Source organism: Salarias fasciatus, chromosome 4, assembly GCF_902148845.1.
Source record: "Salarias fasciatus chromosome 4, fSalaFa1.1, whole genome shotgun sequence".
NCBI classification, from domain to species: domain Eukaryota; kingdom Metazoa; phylum Chordata; class Actinopteri; order Blenniiformes; family Blenniidae; genus Salarias; species Salarias fasciatus.
Genome location: NC_043748.1, coordinates 13,769,147 through 13,793,182, shown reverse-complemented (window position 1 = coordinate 13,793,182; position 24,036 = coordinate 13,769,147). Strand labels below are relative to the sequence as shown.

The window sequence follows — 24,036 nt, the reverse complement described above, 5'->3', positions numbered from 1 at the left end:
TGAGGTTCAGTTTTGGGAAACTTTACAGCACAGTTAATCTGATTGGACAGTTTTTTTTTTTTTCCGGCTCAGGTAAAATCGTAAAGAGATGTGTTGGCTGTTTTCTAATTTTCTGAGCTATCTTTTTGCATTGGACTGGATGTTTCTGGGAGATGTGGCCTGGTGTTCCGTGTTTTGGGGGAACTAAGCGCTCCTTGAGCGAAAGGATGTTGGGGATATTTGGACAATAGAGCTCCTCCTGCGTGTCTACTAAACCTTCAAATAACCCTTCTCCCTTTACCTTGCTCTCTCAGACACCTTGCTCTGTCCTCTCACCTTTGACCTCCTCCTCCTCCCCCTCTCCCTACCCATGATGCTTTGAGTGTCTCTCAGCCTGTTCCATGTGCTTGTGCTGCTGCTGCTGCTACTGCGACATTACAGAAGCTTGGCGAGGACTAGCGCAGCCTCGAGGCCACACTACCTCGCTGTGGCAAAAGCTTTGCTTAAGCTAGACTGTGCTCAGGCCAGGCTACGCTACGGCTAGGCTGCGTCTGGCCGCCGCGCTGCCCCGCCCTGCCCTGCCTGAGGCCACACCCCTGTCACCTGCTCTGTAAGTAGGAAGTGCCCCTATTTTTTTTTTCCTCAATATATTGACCACTAACACGGATTATGTTGAATTTGAACTACATACCCAGGACATTAACATTGATTTTCTTTTTTTTTTTTTATTCATTTTTATTCTCACAAATTGAAGGTTTTTTTTTTTTTTTTTTTTTTTTAATGGTAGCCATTGTTACCTCCGCTTGACCCAGCTCCACCTCTCCTGACAGCTTGAAAAAGCGTAAAGGAGGACGCTAGGTGTAGAAGCGGGGACCAGAGGATGTAACCATGATTACTCAAATCACCTCTAAGCATTTATACCTCACATGGGGCCTCACAGGGCTGTCCTCTCAGTGCCTGCCTGTTGTCTGTCTGCTACGGTTAACACAGTGGATACACAGTACAACCCTACAATTAGCAACTAAACTTATCGGTTGGTACAAGTTTGAAACAGTATTTTAATTTTATTTTGTGCTGCAAAAAGTAACCTGTTTTTCGAGATAAGTACATAAATGAAACAATTTCTGTATTAAAGTTTCACAATATCCTCTTAAAGCATAGAGATGCTTCAAAATTAAGTTCACGCGAAATACTGTATTGGAATTCTTTTTTGTTTTCAAAGCCACAAATGTGTATAAAAGCCGAGCAGCTCTTGTGCTGTGTATCCACCCTCAATGTTAACACTCTAACCCTTGAGGAGACGCTCCTCCTGTTCACCTGTTGCCATGGGCCTAACTGCTAACTGTCAGCAACACGCAGCTAACCGGCACTTCGCTTATGTGTGTGAGCGTAAGAGTGTGTGTTTGTGACAGAGTGCGCAAGAGCAACCTGACCTTTGCGTGCACTCTTGTAAAGGATGAGCATCAATTTTGCCTCTTTTCTGTTACACTGAGATTTTGTTGCAGTCGTTAAAGGTATTTCAGTCACAGTTTCAGCTCTAATCTCAAGAGTGTGTGTGTGTGTGTGTGTGTGTGTGTGTGTGTGTGTGTGTGTGGTGTGTGTGTGTGTGTGTGTGTGTGTGTGTGTGTGTGTGTGTGTGTGTGTGTGTGTGTGTGTGTGTGTGTGTGTGTGTGTGTGTGTGTCTTTGCCAAGCTCACGTGCATGTGTATGGTAAATCTCAAGGATCCGTGCTCTGCTAATAAAGCTTTACAGTGTTCAGGCAAAGCTGCAGCGGTCTCTGCATCGCCTCTCTCTCTCTCTCCATGGTTTTTTTCTCTCCGGTTCAGGCGGATACTTATGTAGACAAATGACTTCTCAGATCCAGGCTTGGTTTTTTTCTTCTTCTTCTTCTTTTTTTTTCTTTTTAATTCATCTTCTCTGTGGTGCACTCTCTCTGCTTGACCTTTGCTCCCAAGCCTTGTACTGAAAACACATTTGTCACTGAGCTGAAAATGTTCTCTCTGATTCAGAAACCTCAGAGGAAGAGGAGGATGACGAAGAAGAGGAGGAGGAGGAGGAGTCGGATTCGGAAGAAGGTGGCTGTGAGGAGAGTGGGCTGGGCCTGTTGGCGAGGTTTGCGGCCAGTGCGCTCCCCGTCAGCTCGACCCCTCTGACCCTCCTCCACGATGGCAAACACTCCGGCAGGCAAAGCACTCTGGGTAAAATCAACACTCGTGAGCTGAGTGGATTCTGTATTCCCTCAGGAACTGTACAACAAATTTGGGAGAATGTGTAGATCTGCCGTCTTATTTGGTTTTTCTACTCACTGAAGACGCAGATTCTGCTTTGGCCCGTTTCCTGAGTTCCCCTGACGGCGTTTCAGACTAATTGTGTTTTATGTGGTTGACCAGGCAGCTGAGTATTTGTCTAGGATTTACTTATTGATTTGTGGTTAAAATTTAATTCATCTGTAACTGTCACATCAGGGTGCATGCAATGATTTGGACTTGAATTATGTATTAGTTTTAATTTAATCGATAGTCCTGTTCATGGGGTTATTGATTGAGGAGAAATTGATGCCTTAGTTTATTGCTGGCCTTGTTTATATGCGAGGAGCTTGATTGTGTTTGTGAGACAGAGAGAAGGGATCATTAAGGCATTTTGTACTCTTCTTTTACGCTTTCCCAGGTATGCCAGAGTGTGAGTGGTCGGACTCGGGCTCGGACTTGAGGCTGAGGAAGTTCCCCTCCCTGCTGCACGGGAAACGCTCCGCCCCGGAGCTCCCGCTTCTGCCCCCCGCCTCCCGCCGCATCGACCAGTCAAGCCCCACGAAGCGCGATGAAGTCCTCCCGGTCAAGCGGAAGCCGCTGCCCAAACCCCGGCCGACGCCCCGGTCGCCACGCCGCTTCAGCTTCGACCTGGCCGCCGGCCCCGGGTTCGGCGGCTTCAGCGAGGACGAGGGATGGAACCGCCGGCGCAGCGAGAGAATCTTCCTCCACGACGCCACCGCCTCGGCCAATCAGACGCCGGTGTCCACCTCCGTGTCCTCCGGCCAGAGCTCCTCATCATCCTCCTCATCCTCGGCGCCCGCCCCGCCTCTCCCCCCGAAGCCCGCCTCCAGAACCAAACCCGCTCCGTCCAGCAGAGAGGGCAAAGACGTGGTGAAAGTATGTCAAAATGGATTTTTATCCCCTTTTTTTCCCCCCCCCAACGCTATCGTCCGTTACCTTACAACCTTTTGTCTCTCGTGACATATTGGTGTGTGAGTCGGCGTGTCAGCAGGGTCTCCCACCACTTCAGTCACTGCAGCACTTCCCTGCTGTCTCTGTCGTGTTGCTGACAAGAAAGGACAACTGCAGGCAGCCTGGCAGCTTCCCACCCTCATTGTGTGTGTGTGTGTGTGTGTGTGTGTGTGTAAAAGATGGAATGCACGCTTGTAACCCTGTATGCTGTGACTTTTGCAACAGCAGAAAAAGAAGTCGAAGGACTCTCCGCTGCCTGTGAGCCCGTCCGGTCTCTGCAGTCCAATCGCAGACGTCCCCGCAGCTCTGAGCCTCAGTCCGGCGCGCAAGAGCCAACCCAAAGCCAAGGCCAAGGCGAGGGAGGTCAGTGAGATGATGAATCGGCCGGCGAAGTCATTATGAATGTGAACTTAATTATCCCGAGCAGGACAAAAGGACGATGTTGCACCTATTATTCCGAAATGTTCCCATACATTTACTGCCAGCCATGCTGCACAAACACGTTTACACACATACTGTGAGTCTACAGAAATGAACTGCGAGCTTGTGTTGTAATTAACACAGTTTTGTTTTGTTACTGAGGGGGAAAAAAAAAAAAGTAAACCTCTTGTTATGTGTGAATTCTGCCAAAGTGTTGTATTGCTCACCATCTGCCATCAGCCCAAACTGGAGTTTGTTTTGGAAACAGTAAAAGACAGCCTGAGTGTGCACAGGGCTCTTTTGTGGTGGTGGGAGAGCAGAAAAGATTGCGTGCTCGACAGCATAAGTGTTGTAATATGTTACTCTTGGACTTTTTAAAAGTTAATTTGTGGTGTGTCAGCCTGGTAGTTTGTTGGGCTGTTAAATATTAACCTTACAATGCTGCTGTCCCAGCGTGAAGAAGAGCAGACATGATGCCATTTTTGGTCTTGGTATGAAAAACTAGGTCCTCAGTAGATGATGGACTTCTTTACTTTGTGATCGCTACTTACCATTTATTAGAATTGCAACAGAAAGCAATACAATGACCAATACAAATTCGTTCAAAGAAAGAATACCGGTTCCCATTGTTCCAGAAAGATTTAAAGCTTTTGAAACTCCTGACAGAGAATAATGTCAGCATGATGTAACTTATTAATTCATTTTCTGTCTGCGCCGGCAGTTTATAGAGATCATGTACAGGATGATGTCGTTATTCTTGCTTCCTGATTTAATATCGCTGTCAGGACAGTGAAAGTTGACACTGTGAGGTCAAACTCAATGTCATCCTCGAGTTTAGGAGATTGATTTGGCACCGTCGCGGCTCTAATAAACTTTTACGATGTTCTGGCGAAAACTGCACCGTTTGCAAAAAGACAAACTCACTTTTCATTCCACTGACTCTTGAGTAAAACAATAACCTTATTAGAAAAATTTCTCTTCCTGTACTAATATTTGTGTCTTTGCAGCCGTCCAGGGGTGCGGTGAGCCGCCTGATGGAGAGCATGGCGGCGGACGAAGACTTCGAACCCAACCAGGACAGCAGCTTCAGCGAAGACGAGCTGCTCCCGCCGCGCAGCAACAGCGTATCGGAGCGATCCTCTCCGCCTGGTGAGCGTCAGGCACCGGCCTCCACCGCGCATACCGGATCAGTAACAGCCGGCGTCGCCACTGATGGTTGGAGTGTGTTTTTGCGTTCAGCTCCGGTGCAGTGTGTGCTGGATAAAGATTCTCTAGTGGACGGTCTGAGGGTTTTGATCCCGATGGACGACCAGCTTCTGTACGCCGGACACGTGAACACTGTGCACTCTCCTGACATGTGAGTACATCTTCAGAGGATACCTCACCACTCGGGCAATCATGGACAACAGATCATTAGCATGTACAGGACTGCACTCAGAAAGTATGGCTTAATAGCTAACTTTCATCACTTAATGTACATTGCAGTGAGTTAACATGAGAAATGATTGATTTCTTCACACTCATGGAGGAACGTGTTGTTTGTTCTCTTGTCCACATAGATGAAAATATAGATGCCACGCTCTCATCTGTATGCATAACCTAAGCCTGAAGCCAGCAGCAGCAGCTTAGATTAACACAAAACCTGTAGAAGGGAGAACTTGTTAATATACATATTTTTTCACACATCCAGACAGTCACATAGGAGATGAGGCTTCAGCTCTGTGTCTGACGCTGAGACCATTCACGCTTCACAGAGCGCTGCTGCAGCTCTGCAGACTGTCTGACAGCGTCGTTAAAAGCGATGAACCCTGCACGGCGACCCCAGACTTTTGACCTCTTTTTTTTTTTTTCCGTGATTACTCGTTGCAGATACAGCGTGGTGGTGGAGGGGGAGCGAGGCAACCGACCACACATCTACTGCCTGGAACAGCTGCTTCAGGAGGCTGTGAGTATCTCCTACGTTTACATGTCTTTCCCTCAGTTTCAGTTGAAACTTGAGATGTAACGAGAAGAAGTGTACGCTTATGCAAAGTCTTCATTTTGTATGTGCAGATCATTGATGTGAAGCCGCCATCCGTGCGCTATCTCCCTGAGGGCACCCGCATCGCCGCCTACTGGAGCCAGCAGTACCGCTGCCTGTACCCGGGCACGGTCGTCAACGGTGCGGCAACAGAGCAGAAACACCTACCCGACTCACACAATACAACACCTCATCAGATGGTCATTTACATCGTAAACTCGCTGACCTGTATTTTCTTTTTTCCTTCCTCAAACAGGCAGCTCTGATATCGACGAGAACGACGATCTTATCACGGTGGAGTTTGATGACGGCGACACGGGACGCATCCCCCTCTCCCACATCAGGCTGCTGCCTCCAGACTACAAGATCCACTGTGAGCACACGACACACACCTACACACCTGTGCACATCCGCCTTCAGCGGTGAATGCGCCGCTCTGCGATCAATTGAACTTTGTGTAGCACTATTCAGACGTTTGTGTTTTAAAGTGCATTCCGATTGACTGAAAAACACTAAAAGGGAAAACAGACGCAAACATACTCACACATTTCCCACATGTGTACGCGCACGCAAATAGATGCACAAAGCCATATTAATATACTTATTTCTTGATAGATATTATAACCCGGTGCAACAATGCTCTTTGTGCTTGTATGCGCGTGCATGTGGCATCTCAGATGACTAAAATCCGGTTTAAGCTTTACGAGCGTTCACATGAAAAACAAGAGGATAAAACGACGCCTCCAAGACGACTTGAAACACTTCGCTTCATAAAGAAACACTCTCTGAGTGCCGAGTCTGAAAACACTGCGTCTTTTTCTCTGTGGGTGCTTCTGTTGATTTCAACACATCACAGGTTGATGTAAATATTTTTCATGTCGCTGCGCTCGGTGGTTCCACCGCGTTAATGCTTCATGAGGGAGCGAGCGGAGCAGAGTGCACCAACCGGGCTCAGATGAGGAGCTAAAGCATTGTCAGCAAATAGGAGATGCATACCTAGACGGTGTGATTCTGTGTCTTTTATGTAAACTCTTTTGTCTGTCCAGGCGCTGAACCGTCCCCGGCGCTGCTGGTGGCGAGCTGCAACAGGAGGAGGGTCCGCAAGTGCAGCAAGGAGGGCAAAGAGGCGGGAACAAAGCCAGAGGAGACGACACCCAAGACTAAAGGAAAACCCGGTCGCAAACCCAAACCAAAACCGGGTGAGCCTGAGAAACTGCTTCACTGGGAAACTGTAAAGGCTGACGGGGAAGAAAAATCAAACATTCCGAGTTCAGTGTGAAAGCCTTACCTCATTATCATAGCCTCTGCATCTTTTATCCATTAAAAACTGACAAATTCATTCCTATGGTTTGGTTTTCGGAAGCCATTATAGAAAAATGAACTCTCAGGCATTTCTCTGTATTTTCTTCAGAGTCCATTAAATTGCTAAAATAAAAACATTTCCGTCCTGCTCATCTTTTGATGAGTCATCTTTTCTAAAACAAAAGCGCCAACCAAAATATCCTCGGCTTCAGATGTGCCTGTCATGGCTGATCTCAGCTTAATGAATTTGCTCAAACAGCCGCTTTGTTGTTCCGCGCCTATAACACGAGCCGTAATACGAGGCACGGCCTATCTGCTGACTCCGGGCCGTGTTTCGACTGTATAAGCAGTTCTAAAATGTAATGTTTTCGTTGTAGAAGTGTTTCTTTGCTGGTTTGTCTAACCCAGTCAGCATGTGAGGCTGCAGACCACAAAAATAAAGAAACTCACAGTGAAAATGTCAGCATAAACTGAGTTACTTTGATTTCATTTCTTTTTTTCGCTCATTTTTGTCTTCTTTTTTCTTCAGAGGCGTCTTTGAACCCAGATGGCCGAGAGAAGGCCGATCCTCCGCCGTCCTCTGCTCAGTCCGCTGAGAGACCTCAGGCTCCCTCCAAACCTCCTCAGGACAGGACGTCTGTCCAGAAAGCGGCTCAGGAGAAGCCCCGGCCGGCGTCCCGACCAGCGATGGGAGCGCAGCCGAAACCGGCTCGCAAGAACTCCGCCACGTCCCCGACCAGCAGCCCGACGCTTCCCAGCCCAGCGCCCAGGAAGAGTGGCTCATCGCAGCCTCCCGCTTCCAAAGCGGCCCGTCCGCTGCCCCCGTCGCTCTACCCCTCCACCTATGGTAAAGTCCTGACTGTGGATCTGTACAGCGAGCCCAACCTGGGCTCCTACACCAGCCAGCGCAGGGACAGAGAGAACAGCAGCACCGGCAGTCCCACCGCCGGCAGGCCCATGTCCAGGCCCGGGGCGACCGCTGCGCCTGCCGGAGCAAAGTCCGGCGTTTCGTCCACAGCCAGGTCGAATTCCGCCCCCTCGCCTAAAACGAAACCGTCGTCGGACCACCACAGCGGGTCCAGGCCCGGCCTCAGCTCCGGACTCCTGCCCAGCCCGATCTCCAGGCTGCCGTCCAACAAGTCCAGCTCTTCTCTGGCTCCCAGGCCGCCGTCGTCATCTCCGCTGTCCTCCGCCCCCCGACCCAAACTGAAAATGCCGTCCAGCCAGCTGCCCTCCAGGCCGACGCCCGGCCAGATCTCCAGGCCGAAGTCCGGCTCGGGGCAGAACGACGTGGCCTCGGCGGCGAGGCGCAAGTCCCTGCCTGCAGAGCCCCTGGTGAAGCTGGACCATGAAGGCGTCACGTCCCCGAAGACGAAGAAGACCAAGGCTCTGATGCTGCTGGAGGGTCGGGGTGTCAGGCGAGACCACGCCCCCCTCACGACAGCGGCGGCCAGCCAGAAGCTGATAAAAGCTAAAGTGAGAGCATCGGACACCGAGGCGGCTCCGCCAGAGAAGGACTACAAGGCGCCAGTGCTGACGAAGGAGAAGGCGGAGAGCCGTGGGAATGCCGGACGAGGACCGGAGGCGGACGCTAGAGAGGAGAAATGCAAAAATAAGGAGAGAAAGGAGGTGGAGAAGAGGGAGGAGAGGAAGGTGAAGGAGGATTCCCAAAGCAGCAGCAGCTCAGAGTCGGATGAAGAAGGGGATAAAGGGAAAATGAAGAAGAAGAAATGCACCTCCAGCTGCTCGTCCTCCTCGTCATCCTGCTCTGGCTCCTCCTCTTCGTCCTCGTCTTCCTCGTCGTCGTCATCCTCTTCATCAACTGATGACTCCTCTTGCAGCTCAGATGAGGAGAGGACCCCCACCCCCCCGCCGGCTCCCCTCCAGAAACCTCCAGCTCAAGACAAACCTAAAGAGGAGGCAAAGGAGGAAGAAGAAGCAGTGAAGGAGGAGGTAGAGGTGAAGGAGGAGGAAGAGGAGGAGGAGGAGGAGGAAGAAGAGGAGGAGGAGGAGGAGCTGTCTCCTCCGTCAGAGTCTCCATCCCCTCCGCCGTCTCCAACTCCGGCTACTCCCACCCCTGCCAAACCTGCCAAACCAGCCACCGGGAAGGGTTCAGGGCAGAGGGGTCGTCCCCCGAAACCGAAGCCCAGCGGCGGGGAGGGCAAGGCGGGGAGGCCCAAGCGGAGAGAGGGCGTCCATCTCCCCACAACCAAGGAGCTGGCGAAACGCCAGAGGCTCCCCAGCGTGGAGAACCGGCCCAAGATCTCCGCTTTCCTTCCCGCCAGACAGCTGTGGAAGTGGTTTGGGAAACCCACTCAGGTGAGGAAACCTGTCCGCCGAGGAAGAACATCAAAGTCCAGTATTCATCCAACTGTGGCGTTCTTTGATCTTATTCTACATTTTTTTGACCCGCGCAGAGACGCGGCATGAAGGGCAAGGCCAAGAAGCTCTTCTATAAAGCTATCGTACGCGGCCGGGAGATGATCCGCATCGGGGACTGCGCCGTGTTCCTGTCCGCCGGCCGGCCGAACCTGCCCTTCATCGGACGCATCCAGAGCATGTGGGAGTCCTGGGGCAGCAACATGGTGGTCAGGGTCAACTGGTTTTATCACCCCGAGGAGACCAACCCAGGCAAGAAACTCACCGACAAAAAGGTAGGAGCTTCACTCTTAAACCACTCCTCCAGTATTCCTTCTTCTTTATTCTGATTTATGAAGAGCAAACACTTATTTGAGGGAAAAAAAAAAATCTTCAAACCCTCAACATGCGAGTTGTTTATTCCTCAGAACTGGGATCAGATGTGTGGTCAGTCGCTCCCAGCAGCCCTGCACTCATCCATCCAGAGGAAAGACTTTATGGAGGTGAGGAAAAAAGATTTCAGTGTTCGTACTACAGTCAAAACACTGGGGATGAAAAGGCAGCAAAGACTTCGCTGAAGACTGTAAATATTAAAAAGTGTTCATTAAAAATATTAACTATCAAGCAGTAGGACTGAAACATATCCTGATGCATTAATGAGTTCCTCCAGAAAACTGAGATCTTTCTTTCCAAAAGGAGCAAATCCCCCATTTCTGATGTGCAAATTTCATAGATTAATTGGATCTTTTTCAAAAACAAAACATAAACACAGCAGATAACCCTACACATTTTGATAAAATTGTCCACATTTTAAATTAACAGTCATCACCAACCTTCACAAAATGATGCGGAACTGAATGATTGTAATAATGTTTATCTGTTTCCTAGACATGTAAGACAACATTAGTTGCACTTAGCTGTAATTCTCTCTTGTCATAGGTTAGGATTTGGTCTTTGAATATAAAAGTAGGGAAGCTCAGCTCTTGCGCTGTTTCGTTGCACGGCCGTCTCCTAAACCCGTGTCTGTGTCGCAGCGCGCCTTGTACCAGTCGTCTCACAGCGACGAGAACGACGTGCAGACGGTCAGTCACAAGTGCCTGGTGGTCAGCGTGGAGGAGTACGAGCAGATGACCCATACTCGCCGCTACGCTGACAGCGAGGACCTCTACTACCTGGCCGGCACCTACGAGCCCACCACCGGCATGATCTTCAACACGGACGGAGTCCCGGTCATCTGCTAGTGACGGCTCTCCGCCGCCGGCTCGGACCTCAATCACAACAATCGTCGACTCTGATACCGTCACGAACAGTTACTACTACCGAGACGGGAGACACTAACGGACAGTATTAAAAAGGAACAAGTCTCCTGAAAACATTTTGCACACACAAACTTTTACTAACACATTCGGTTCTCACTTGCCGTGTTCGTGGGAACGCTTTCAAGAACACGCACGAGCACTTCGGTCTCCTTTTACATGTAAATACCCCGCACAAACTGGTGCATATGTACGTTCACACATGCACAAACACAATGTAAATTCTCACCTCATGTAACAGGTAAAACACACAGTTATATAGAGGAAAAATATAAGTGTTTTATTTTCATGTAATAGATTTATGTCAGAGTACTTTTTTCTAAAGAGGTAAAAACTGTCGAGAAGCTTTAACGAACTGTGAAAGACGATGCACGAGAGACGGGGGGGAGGGGGGTCCGCGGCGAGACGGACACGTGCACGCCGCCGGTGTGACGTTGTGATTCTATGATGTTGCTGTGGTGATGTTACAGTCATGTTACAGTCCTATCGGTGTATCTACAGAACAGCAGGAGCGACAGACAAAGAGAGAGACGCACAGAAAGTGAGAGAGGAACACTCCTGTTTGCTGTCCCAACACAGAGCACTTAAGATGAAAACACTTGGAGGTGCCGCCTCCTTTAATTTAACCCCTTCGATTCCCCTTGACAATCCTAACCAGGGCAGGAAATCTGTCCTGTTGCAACGAAAACTTCGGACTCCCTCAGAGACTCAGGCTAAAGAGAGAGGAAGGAATCTTGTGCTGTTATGAACACTTATCGTTTTCATCTTTGAGTTGCTTTTCCTGAAGGAAAAAAATCCACCCAGAAAACAACGGGAACACAAGTATCTGCCATTGAGGTGTTTTCTTGTGTGCCCATTTTGCAGAGTTGGAAGAGCTGATTTCATGAGGAAAAAAAAAAAAAAAACTAAAAGGAGGCAGAGATTCAAATTCGGTGACTGTTAGCTTGAATAATTTATGATACGTGATTTGCATGGAAAACAAATGGGAAGCCAAGAAGAATCTTTAAAGGTGCAGTCTGTAAGCGTGGCTGAAAGCACGATAATACACAAACGAAAACTCACAGAGCAGATGAGACTCTGATTAGAGGAGTTTTCTGTAGATGAATTGAGCCTAACACTGGCTGCAGGGAGCACGCTGCGTAGTTTCTCACCTGTGCCTTCAGGAGTCATTTTCACTTGCAACCTTGCCAGAAGGTATCATTAATTCTTACACACTGCACCTTTAACCCCAAAGTACATCTGTGAACACAGAAGAATACAAGCTGGTGTATTAACAGTGTAGGAGGCCCAGTGGGTGGATTTTTTTCTTTTCTTTTTTTTTTTTATTCAGGGTTGTAAACACTGCAGTCATTCTAAGATGCATCAAGGTCGTGGCACTGATATTCACCATGAAGCTGCCAGCACGGATTAGATCAGCATAATTCGATTTTACCGCTCTTCCTCCACAGTTCGGCTTCAGCCGCTCGTTTTTGTCTGCAGTGTTTGCAACCTCTAAATGTCCTGCGTCAGATCTGTGTTAATTTTTGGTTTCGTGTCTGTTTCTTTGGCCTGTGCCGTTCGTCTTTATTCACCTGTATTCACATCTTGCCCTCCGAGCAAAGCACTTTGAAATGAACCCCGCTGCAGAGGAGTCTGCCTGCGGGAGTCCTGCATGTCTTCCTAGAGAATTTATGAACCCCCCAACATCTCCCGACCCCCCTGTTTCACCCTGAGACACACACAAACATTCATTTATGTCTTCTCTTCGATTCTGCTTGTGAGTTTTTTCTTTGTGCCTCGTTTAAACCTTTTTTTTTTTTTTTTTTCCAACGTGAGACTGTTGAATGTCGAGCTCAGGGTTGTGAGCGTTTTGGAGCGGCCTTACTCTCCCAGGCCTTATAATAATAATGATAATCATTATACTTTCCAGTTGCCATATCTGTTTTAGGCCACGCCCCCACCCACCATCATCTGCTGATGGCGAGAAACGCCTTCCTTCTTAATGTTAATATAACCTGCCGTTCCTGACCTCTTCGTCCTCTTAGTTGCATAAATGTGTATAAAGTTTATATCAGACATATCGATATACAGTTTCTAGTATACTGTCTGTCTATACGGTATATGGTACACTGCATATATGGTATCAGTCTGTGAGTAGTCGCCATGTCGCCCTCTCTGTGCTTTGCTCTGCTCTGCTGCAGAGATTAAGAATTGTCTTGTTGATATTCAATAGGTTTAATATTTTCTACTCTCTGGAGATCTTTTGGTTTGATCTGTCTGATCTGACTGCAGGCTATTACATGTTTTTCTTTTACTGCGGCTGCAGGATGTCTGGAGGATGATCCGAGATGTTAATGTCGTTAGTGTGGCATTTTCCCGTTAAAGAAAAAAAAAAAAACATCCACCAGTACAGAACATAGCTCGTTTTCTCTTTGTTTTCTTTTTTTTTTTTGTATATTTATATACAAGTCAGACATGATAGCCACCCAGCTGAGGAAAGTTTGAAAATGTGCTGCTAGTCTTTTAGTATTTAATGTAGTTTCACCAGGTACCTGCTCTGTTTTCTGAGATTACTAAGATTTTATGTGCTAAAGCCCCACCGGCTCCTCATCATGCTGCTCTCGTGTCTGCGCCGAACTCTCGCGCTTCTGTAGACAACAAGTACTTTTAAGCGCCCCACAATATGGGTCTCCCCCCCGGCCGGCACCTGAGCCGCAGGAGAGCGGCGAATACACAGGCCGTCCTGGTGTTTGCAGAGTAAACAAGTTAAAGTGCCCGTTATGAATGTCTGTTTACCCCTGGAGCTGCTACAGCACTTTTTTTTTTTTGGGCGAGTGACTGAGTGATTGGGTGGAGGTGAGCAGGCTGACAAGACATCACACCCCACATCTCCCGCAATTACCACACACACTTGCACCTCTGACCCTTTAAGGTGTGTGTTATTGCCTTCCAATCTCCGTTTGCGTTTCCCCCTATCTCCATCCAAAGCCCAGCCTGAGGCCTTCACACAGGGTCCAACACAAACACTTATTCCCTGCCTCGCCTTCTTTTTGTGTCATATTGTTTAACAAGTCTGACTTTGTGAACGTCTCGTCGATCTCCGTTTTCCTTTCAGCTTGTGTTCGAGATTTTTCTGTTGTTTTGTTCTTGCTGTGATTTTTTTTTTTCCCCTCATCTGTTTGTTTCCTGTCACCCCCCCCCCCCCCCCCCCCCCCCCCCCCCCCCCCCCCCCTTTGCTTCCCCTCTCTGAACAATCGTCCACGCCTCTCATGCAATACTGCTGATGGGCACTGGGAGCTAGCTGCTAGTAAGAGAGCGAGAGAGAGAGGAATGGTAGAGCGAGCAAAAGAGAGAATGGGAGAGAGAGAGAGAGGTGGACTGGAGGCTGGTTCTTCGTCTGCTGTTCCTTCAGTATCTTTATCGTCCTGTTACAGACTAAAAAAAAAAAAGATTATTTTGAAAGTAAATAGAAAAATCATCTAAGTTTTGTAAATGATCCTTCACTGTCGAGGGGAGAGACGCTATCAGAATATACTTTGTACACATGTCTAATCTTGTAAAAATGCAAAAAGAATACATTTTAGAGAGAAATCTGAAACCAGATATATTCTGTCACCCTATATTACATGTGTAAGATGTTTTTTCTTTTTTTTTTTTTTTTTTACAGACAGCAACCACGTTTATCAGTGTTTCTTTGAAATTGTTTTAGTAACTCGATATTTTATAGGTAATCAATAAACAGATGGAACTGTACCTTTTTTGTGTCGTGAGATTTTGTGACATAAAAGTGGAGCCATTCTGTAAAGTATATGCACTACCCACTCGTTGCCACGGTGATACTAAACATGTATAATATTGCCTCTCTGTAATATGCATGGCTCACACACCAAAACTGTACTTGCACATGTCTGAATGTGTGTTTGAGAACTGTGCCAGGCAACCTAATTCCCAAGAGAAAACCTTCACACAGCGAGAACATGCAGCCTCATTTACCAGCATGAATCGGCTCCAGTGACACAGAGATGGGTTCATAGTTTCACACAAGTTCGATACTCAAATTTCCCGACCTTTGACCCATCCTTTACATAAAACTGCAAGTAATCATGGCCTCGCTTTCCATTTTGTGAATTACCTTTATACGTTGCTGTTGGCATCGTTTCCATGACCACTGGAGGTCACCAACTGTTCTGATCCAAGCAGAGGCTGAATCTTGTATCTATTTCAAAACCAGTTTTTCCAGTGTTTTGTGGTTTCAGCTTTGTTGTTTCTTGCATAAACACAAATTCCTTTTTATCACTGAAAATCTTTATTTTTCTCAAAACCTCTGGTTATGTGGGGATATAAAAAAATGTCTTTGACCTTTGAAGACAGGATAATAAGCAGTCACGTTCATTATTTACATTCAACAATCTGAACTGCTGCATTTCTAACATTTCTAATGAGGTTTTTCTGTGTTTGCAGAATGCACTGTCACTTGTTCACTGTTCTGAAGAAAAGGGAACCACTCTGAGCAACAGATGTCATCACTCGCTCATGATCCCACACCTCTAACAGCCTGAAAAACGGAGTATCTGGAGAAATACTAATTTCATAAATGCTCCTTTTGCGCTATCAAGGACTCCCTATACACACACAAGCATGCGGTCTTGTTGTAGAGCTCAGCATCAATATGCACTTTTCCCTCGGACTCACTGAGGGGACAGAACTGGCTTTGAAGTTTCACCTTCACCACACAGCAAACGGCTCATTCACCTGAAGTAGCTGCAGCTGCCTCTCCTCGCTTCTCTTTCTGCCCTTTGTTTCAGTTTGTGTGGACTGCTCCTTTAATCAATAGTGGACTCCATCAGGCCTCCATTTTGGCAGCCCAGTAATGAAGCTGCTGGTTGTGATAAAATGGAGGAAAGTTCAGCTTCCTCTGCCGAGCCGTGGAGCTGACCACAGGAGACACGTTTCCCACTGCTGACCGTTCCGACTCGGCCCTCAAAGGTGTGCGCCCGTGCGTAGGTGTGTGTCTGAATTCCTGTGTGCAAGTGTGTAATTAAATCTTTGCTGACATGAACTGAGTGTGTGTTCCTGTTTCACAGTGCGAGCTGCAGTCAGGGGTATGGATGCCGCTCTGTTCCACCCCCCCCCCCCCCCCCCCCCCCAAAGGACCCGGCATCAGCATAACATCAGAACCTGCTGGGAGCTTCCTTTGACGCACACACACACACTCACACACACAGGCACAGGCAGGTACTCACACATCCCCTCCCACACACTCACTCTCACACACACTCCATCCTACCTCCAGCACACCCTCCTGTGGGTGTGTGAGCATGCCGTCCTCTGATTGGACAACATCACAGAAAGGACCGTTTCTATTGGCCCTGGCTTCACTGTAGCTTGAACAGAAGGGCCAGAAGGAGACAAGGTGTGTGTGTGTGTGTGTGTGTGTGTGTGTGTGTGTGTGTGTGTGTGTGTGTGTGTGTGTGTGTGTGTGTGTGTGTGTGTGTGTGAGCATATAAACTCATTACTTGTGAGCCCCCCCACCTCTCCCAGCCCCTCCAGGCGATGTGTGTGGTCCAGATATTACTACCGTTAAGGGGACCGATGAGCCACCGTGTGGCAATAACAACACGGTTAATGGTGAAGGGCGTCCTCAAGTCAACGGCGAGGTTCAGGATGGCGGCAGCTACAGCCAGGTCTGAACCAACTGTGCAGAAAAAAAAATCAATGTAAGCGAGTGTGATGTCCCCAGAAGTCAGGAAGACTGGTCGGTGTGTGTGTGTGTGGAGCATGGTTTCCCAGGAGACAGGTATCTGAGTGAGGGGGCGTTCAAATGCATGCTGAGCACAACAGTTTGAAAGGCTTGTTATTCAGACTAAAGTCTGCTCACACACTTTCAGAACTCTCCTGTTTGTCCTTCAACTCGGTTTTGTCGAAAGTAAAAAAGGAGTTTTACGATTTATTTACTTCCAGCAAGGCTTTCTCCTCTCTCCCCTCCCTGTCTTTCATTCTCACCTCCATTGCTCCTCAAAATCCTTTTTGCTTGTGTGTTTCCTCCTCCTGTTTTCTCCTCCTGGAGCTCGCTGGGAGATGTCGTGTGAAGACCCACGTGCCTTTGTCACTGTTCCTCTGCTTCTCAGCAAACTCGGTTCAGTCACGTTAAAAGACCTGTTCCAATTTTAGGCATGATCGCTCCAAGACGACAAGATCAATGCATTTCCCTGCTTTAAGGTGGAATCAGTCAATAGCACTGATATGCAAGAAAACAGTGACACAGAGATAGACTGGACCATTTAGCACATGCTGTCCACTTTATTTAAAAGATATTTGTTAAAAGATAGAATTGCCTGAGCCAATACAATCTATATAAAAAAAAAAAATGTATTCTCGAACCCATTTATCTATATGCATCATGTTTCTGGCAGCCTGCAATGATCTAATAGTGAATGTTCCTGTTTATCATTGTGTGTTGTGTGCCACTGTTTGCTCTCCCTGATCTCACGCTGTTGCTTCTTGTTTTGCAGCGAGGGAAACTATTTCTTAATATCTGCTCTATTCGCTCGGCACCAAACAACAAACAGACGCAGCCAGCAGCCGGCTGCTGGAGGTAATGATGCATACAAAGCTAAAGAAACACACGTTTTCCTTCAAAGCTGGTTGGGAAGCAGAAACAGAGATAAAAGAAGAGTATGTATTAGATTTTATTGGATTGATACACTTTGACCAATCGTATTCTTGATCCACAGTGGCTGTAGGAGCAAATTCCAAAAATATAAAGAATCATAGTTTTGTACACTTGTAAAAAATACATATGAAGTATTTTTCCCAAGAACTATTCAGTACAGTAACTGAATATTAGTTACAGCAAAGTAGATTTCTTCATTCTCTGTAAATAATGGTATATTCATTAGTAGTTTCATGTTCATGTATAAATGTTATTTACAATACCTCTGTCCTCTGCAGCCTTGAAGAAATCTGATGAACAGTTTAATTCATGTATAAAAAAGTAATATCAATGCAAATACTTCCATAACTTTATTATTTTGCATAATATTGACTTGTTTTGAGCAGAGGAGGACCTACAGTGATGGTTCTGGTGTTGAAGTGAGTTGTTGACAGGGTTGGTTGTTATTAATTTCCTCTTGCTACATCTTGGCCCTGCACATACTGCACACACACACACACACACACACACACACACACACACACACACGCTCAGTCTTGTATTTCTATCCTTGTGGGGACCGTCCATTGACTCCCATTCATGTCTAGCCCCTAACCCTGACCCTTACCCTAACCCTAACCCACACCACAACAAAGCCTAACCCTAAAGAAATGTTTTTGCACTTTTACTTTTTTCAGTAACAACAACATGGTCAAGAAAACACTGTTTCTCCTACTTAGGACCGGAAAAAGGTCCCCACAAGGCACGTCGTTCCACGTTTTGCTATCCTTGTGGGGACATTTGGCCCCAACAAGGATAGAAATACAAGAACACACACACACACACACACACACACACACACACACACACACACACACACACACACACACACACACACACACACACACACCGTGTGTTTACTCATTGTCTTCATCGGGCTTTTGATCTCTCTCCTGCACCCCTCGCTGTTTCTCTCGTCCTCATGCCTCTTCTGATAAATTTAAATGTGAAATGACAACTGAGCCTTACAAATATTAGTTCAGAGTGCGATCCCACATGGAAGTGTTTGTGCGTGTGCGCGCGTGTGTGTGTGCATGTGTGTGATGTACTGCATATCAATTAGCTATCTATTATTCATGCTGACAACGTAATGAATGAAACATCACAGTCTTTGTTTTTCAGGCATGTTTACTTTCTCTCTCTCTCTCTCTCTATCTCTATCTCTCTCTCACCCTCACTCACACACACACACACACACACACACACACACACACACACACACACACACACACACACACACACACACAGAGAGAGAGAAAGCTGTTGTGAAAAGACAGGAGGGCGAGTCTGAATGCATTCCTCTTGTATCTGTGTAGAGCAGATGATGCCCACTGAATACCTGACAGCTGAATCCAGTTAATGATCTCTAAGCACCCTAATTAGCAGAGTGTGTGAACCTCTCCCATCTCTTCCCTCCAACTGTCCATGTAGCAAAGTCCAGATAAGACTGGAGTTCATAAAAAAAGAAAAGTTGAAACACTGGCTTGCCTTCATTTGCTCGGAACACGAAGCCCCAGAGGCTCCAGCAGATCGGTGAGTTCCCCCTGGGCTTTGCCTGAAAGGCTGCACGGCCTGTAGGACTGACTCCCTCACATGATTGACGAGGAGCTGTTGGGTCCAACCTGACAAGCTTTACAAGACTGAAAGCGGAGAAAAGATGCTCTTCCCTGTGTGCACGCTTTTAGGAAAATTGATTAAATGCACATAAAAATTCACATGAAAGATTGTGAGAGGAGGTAGAGACTCACATATTCATGAAGCAATACCATCAGAGGGTTGTCTGATTGGCTCTAAATTTATCCTTTGCTGGAGGACATTGACCCCAATCATGCTGCCAGTGTTATGTTAGGAACTGTGATTAACTAGCAGGGCTGGAAGTGATGGGATGGTGTGACAGAGCCTGGGATCACCAGCAGGAGATCAGCGTTTAGCTCTCAAACTTGTTTTTAACATCCTCCCTGCTGAGTTCCTTCAAAAGATTTCCGCAAGTGTAACCTGAAAGAAGCGTATTCAAAACAGCGTTCACTGTTCTTTCCATTTCTGTTATGTTATTTTACGGTTTAAGTGAACTTCCGACACTGCAATTCACTAAGATTTTCTCACATCTGCCTAAAATTTTCACAGAACATGTTTTGAGGGATTTTTTTTAATTATTATTGTGAGAAACTGGAGTGCTTCTTTTTAACAAAAACAGTCAATTAAATATATATATAAAAAAAACTATAGCTTCAGTGTAATAAAAATCAGAAGAATACAAAAATATAGTAGGTTATGCTGAACACATTTATAAAACGAAAAAAACAACCAATTATATCTCAATATGGAAACAAACAATATGTCTCAGTGTTGCATTTATCAACATTTTGGTCAACAGTATGATTTAAATATTCAGTAAATCTTCAAATGTCAGTCGATGTGAAAACGAAAAGCAGGATGGAGCGACGCCTCCTCAGCTCCAAGCTGTAACCTGCAGAAGACAGCAGCCATTCAAAGCCGCGGGAAGTTTGCCGTCATATTTCATTTTTATGCCTTGTTATAGAGAGACTGACTGCTTTTATTGCCCTCTATCCGTCCTGCTTATAGGACATATCCGAGCATTGTGTCTTTTATCAGGATGGCTCGGCCTGTCCTTCTCGCTGATCCCCTCCATTCTTCATGTTCTCTCTTTTCTCACATCCATCATCTCCTCACTATTATGCTACTTTTCTTTTACCTGTTCTCACTAATTTGTTGGGGTTTCTTTCAGTCTTTTGACCTTCTGTTTCTACTTAAACAAGATTTGAATACACCTTTTAAATTAAGTGAGTTTCTGAAACTAAACGTGTAACAGTAATCAGTAATAGGGAGAACAATAGACGTGGATTCAGAGGGGGAAGAAGTGTTTCCATCTTTAAAATGCAACATTGAAATGCAAAAACAGTGAAACACAAAGTGGATCCACTAATTTCCGGCCCACTCTCCTCCATCTTGTTCCTCCTCCTCCTCCTCGGTTCCTCTCTACAGTATCTGGAGCAGAATGACTAATGATCACTTGCTCCGTCACACACCAGAGACTTTCTTCCCCTGCAGCCACATTAGTGCAGAAACACACACACACTGGTGCACGCGCACGGCGAGGGAGGCAGGCCAGCTCCACCCAAAAAAATATTTGACCTCCGTGGACGCCAGGCACAATGCAGGATGTCATCTCGCCGGGTGAGTGATTGCTTTGCGGCCTTGCGAGGCGCAGAGTTACAAATAGACACTGTGTCCAGCAAGAGAGGGGTCAAAGGTCAGAACAAGAGCCTTGACCCTGACTCCTTCAGGGAGGCACCACCTCTGATCAAACATTTGGAGAAAAAAAATCCAGGTTTTGCGGAAACCATGAAGTCATTCTCTGAGCAGCAGCGCCCCCTGCTGGAAATAACGTGGAATTACACTTTTCAATCAGCTGACCTGTTCTTCAGGCCTTCCTGTGGAGAGTTTGCATGTTCAACCTCAAACCTACGAATACAGCTCTTATTCTCAAGTAGGAAAGTTTTGCTGCCTATAGAGCAGGGGTGACAAACATAAGGCCCATGGGCCATAACTTTCCCTCCAGAGGCTCCAATCTGGCCCGACAAACTACCAAGCAAATTGTGAAAATGTTAAAGAAAAGATAGATTTTTCTTTAAACTAATTTCTCAAAAGTAGTGGAAAAAACAAAACACTGAGAGTCGAGTTGAGACATCAGGGATTATTCCAGAGCGATACCTCGTTCCTCAAAGCCGTCCTGTCAGGGTGTGTTTGGTGATAATAAAGGCATTTTCAATATGTTTACTTCGTGCAACAACAATGGCTGCCAGACTGTATCTTTAACACCTTTGCTGTGTTTTATTCTGGTTTTCTTTAACATTTACAAATGTAATTTTTGTCACAGCCAAAGCCTCAGCCACCCTTTTATTTTCCAGTGTCACGTCTCTCCAGGGGGCCCTGACCCCCAGGTTGTGAACCAGTATATTAGGCCATTTTCCAGAGTTTCACACAGGCCCTTAAAAGTCTCAGTTAAACATTTACAGTTGTAGCATAGCTAATAAAAAAAAAAAAAAAGATTGTATTTCTATTCTTCTCGCAGCTGTTCTAATAAAGAAAGAAAAAAAAAACACTGATTGTAGTGACTTTCTGTTTCTGTTCTGATGGACTCAAAGGAGTTCTGATCCTAAAGCATAAAATGTGAATCAGGTTGGTCTTTTCTTCTTCTTCCAGGCTGACGCGCAACGCAAGAAAACAGCAACAGCACAGCTTCACAAAGGCCTCAGACAAAGGAGGTAAACAACTGTTTTATTAAGCACTGCTGATGGTACAACGTCAGTCCCAAACAGAAATCACATTTAAACCAAAACCAGAGAGAAATTATTCAAAATAAACCTTTTTTAATGTTAGATTTCTTTCAAAATACAAATTTGGGAGGATAAGATTAGTTGAATTTGAAAAGTTAACCCATGAACATAATTAGAATTCATAAATAAGTAGAACTGAATGGCCATGATGTTGTTTTAATCTCGTCCTGACTCACTTCAGCAAACAGCTGTAAGCAACAGAAACCAGTTCATTGTAAATCCTTGAGATGTACTTATGGATTTTACACAGAAAGCTCTTAAGAGATCCACTTATCATGCAGTAAAAAGCAAATGTCTTTATCCAGTCTTCACAGTGGATCTCTGGATATCTTACACCTTTTTCCCAAATGAATGTTACCTGCAAAATATCACGTGATACAGGCACTGTTTGTACAGTATATACAGAGCATCTGGATGCAACGCCTTCTCTTTCTTAATGTGAGCTTGATGTTTCACAGTGAGCAGTCACATGTGCAGTGAGCAGTCTAAAATAGTCACAATGACGTATTTCTGATGAATTGTTTTTTCCTGTCTGCTGAGAGATTATGGCTGGAAAGAGAAACGGAAAATCACATGACAGGCCGAGAGATTCAGGATGAGATAAACTGTGAAAACAAAACATTTCTGTTCAGAAGTCTTTCAGCGTAAGGTCAGTGGGTTTTCACCACAACGCTTAACCACAGCTTCACTCCTTCAAACACTTAATCTGCCTTTTTACTGTGAGTTTTCCTCATAGAGAATCATCATACATTGAACTGATTGAACCAGAGCTTATTTTTAGGCTTCTGCTCTAAAATTACAGCCAGTGGGGTCAGTTCTTTCATCAGAGGGTTGAAACTCATTTGCAAGGAGTTGGAGTCATTTTGATGCATCACTATGCTAATAAATACAAATTATCATATTTCATATGACTGTGGAACTGTTAAATGCTTTTTGTAGCAGATCAAATCCAGCTACTCCCCTCAGTTTCAGAAAATTATATATTTAATGACTTTTCAGTCTTCGCCACCTCTTTATCAGGTAAACAGTTGTTGGTCTGATTAAAATTGTATAGCGGTTACCTCCACCTGGCCTGCAGTGGGCTTGGTGTTACTTCTATGTTGAGTTTGCATGTTTTCCCTGTGCATGTCTGCACCTTCTTCCAAAATCTTCCTCAGAGATGATGGCTTGAGCGATTAAGATCTGAGATCAGAAATATTTTTGGCAGGAAACCCTCAAATATATTTGATATCATTTCAACAAGCTTACAGTTTTTTTGATGAGCACAAAAATAAGATTTTTCACATTTTTGACATCTTCATCCTCACAATGTGTCTCCGTGTTGTTATTTTTGTGTCAAACATTCCATCAGAATGATTTGACAAGGAAAATATATTTCATTTTGAAAATATTTACTATTTTTTAAGTGGGAGAAAAATAAATAAGTACAGAAAAACATTTAGTAACTCTCCCTCTTACACAAAGGCTTTGTCACAGTGTCACAGAGCACTTCAACATGTCCAGAACACACACACACATACGCACACACCCTTCCATTGCAATGAGGTCTTTCTCCTCCCCTCCTGCAGTGGCTTTAACACCTCGACCCGCCTTCGATTTTTAACGTAAACACACTTATTTCATTCTGATTTCGTTGTTTTTCACATGATTATATTCATGGTGGACACACAGTCCTAAAACATGCATTTGAGGTTAATTGTGACCCTAAAGACCCTAAAAGTAACCAGCTGGGGTCAGCTCCAGTGACCCCGAGACCCTGAAAAGGATAAAGAGTGTGATGGACTTCTTTTTAATGTGACCTGGAGAGCTTTGAAAGGCACCAATAAACTCCCTCTGGATGGCAGCAAGTGTCAACAAAGACCCAAAATATGTCCAGACGTTGATGAAACATTCATCAGAAAATGGGGGAAAAGAAAGTGTTTGTAATTCATCGGTGAGATTGGAAAGTATGGAAGGTTCCTTTTCTCCGCTGTGACCTGATGAACCAATCGGGGACTCAGGTCATTGAAATAAACCCATAACCTATGAGAGGTGGCTGCTCTGCATTTGACAGATTCAGCCCATCTGAAAAGATGGACGACATGCCAGCGACGCAAACACGAACCATCTGCGACGCCCTCGAGTGGCTAATAACAGTAAAGTGAAGACGCTCCTCCCTTTAGCATTCCCGCGTTTCTCATTAATTACTGTTGCTGCCGCGGCCCACTGTCCTCTAATTTGTCCCACCACAGTTTATTAATGAACCTCGGGTCTCTTTGCACTTATAATTACACCATCAACACTGTTGTGTTTTGTCCTGTAGCTGCAGCTGTGTATCGTATTCGCACATTTTGTGCATGCTTCAGTCCCTCCATACAGCTCAGCTTCACAA

At 45.9% G+C, this 24,036-nt stretch overlaps 1 protein-coding gene across 3 annotated transcripts in view; it reads left to right on the top strand.

Moving 5' to 3' along the window:
• Positions 1–11,639, top strand: part of tnrc18 (trinucleotide repeat containing 18) — a 46,433-nt gene extending 34,794 nt beyond the window's left edge. Inside the window, exons 17-29 of one of the 3 annotated variants that reach the window (XM_030088726.1) lie at positions 1,989–2,177; positions 2,647–3,125; positions 3,426–3,563; positions 4,628–4,769; positions 4,860–4,977; positions 5,490–5,565; positions 5,673–5,781; positions 5,897–6,013; positions 6,687–6,839; positions 7,472–9,261; positions 9,360–9,596; positions 9,729–9,803; positions 10,335–11,639. In XM_030088726.1, coding sequence (XP_029944586.1) covers positions 1,989–2,177; positions 2,647–3,125; positions 3,426–3,563; positions 4,628–4,769; positions 4,860–4,977; positions 5,490–5,565; positions 5,673–5,781; positions 5,897–6,013; positions 6,687–6,839; positions 7,472–9,261; positions 9,360–9,596; positions 9,729–9,803; positions 10,335–10,541 — 3,830 coding nt within the window. In that variant the 3' untranslated portion in view covers positions 10,542–11,639. The remainder of the gene's footprint in view (positions 1–1,988; positions 2,178–2,646; positions 3,126–3,425; positions 3,564–4,627; positions 4,770–4,859; positions 4,978–5,489; positions 5,566–5,672; positions 5,782–5,896; positions 6,014–6,686; positions 6,840–7,471; positions 9,262–9,359; positions 9,597–9,728; positions 9,804–10,334) is intronic. The other 2 variants (XM_030088727.1, XM_030088729.1) reach the window with 2 other exon arrangements.
• The last annotated feature ends 12,397 nt before the right edge of the window (positions 11,640–24,036 follow it).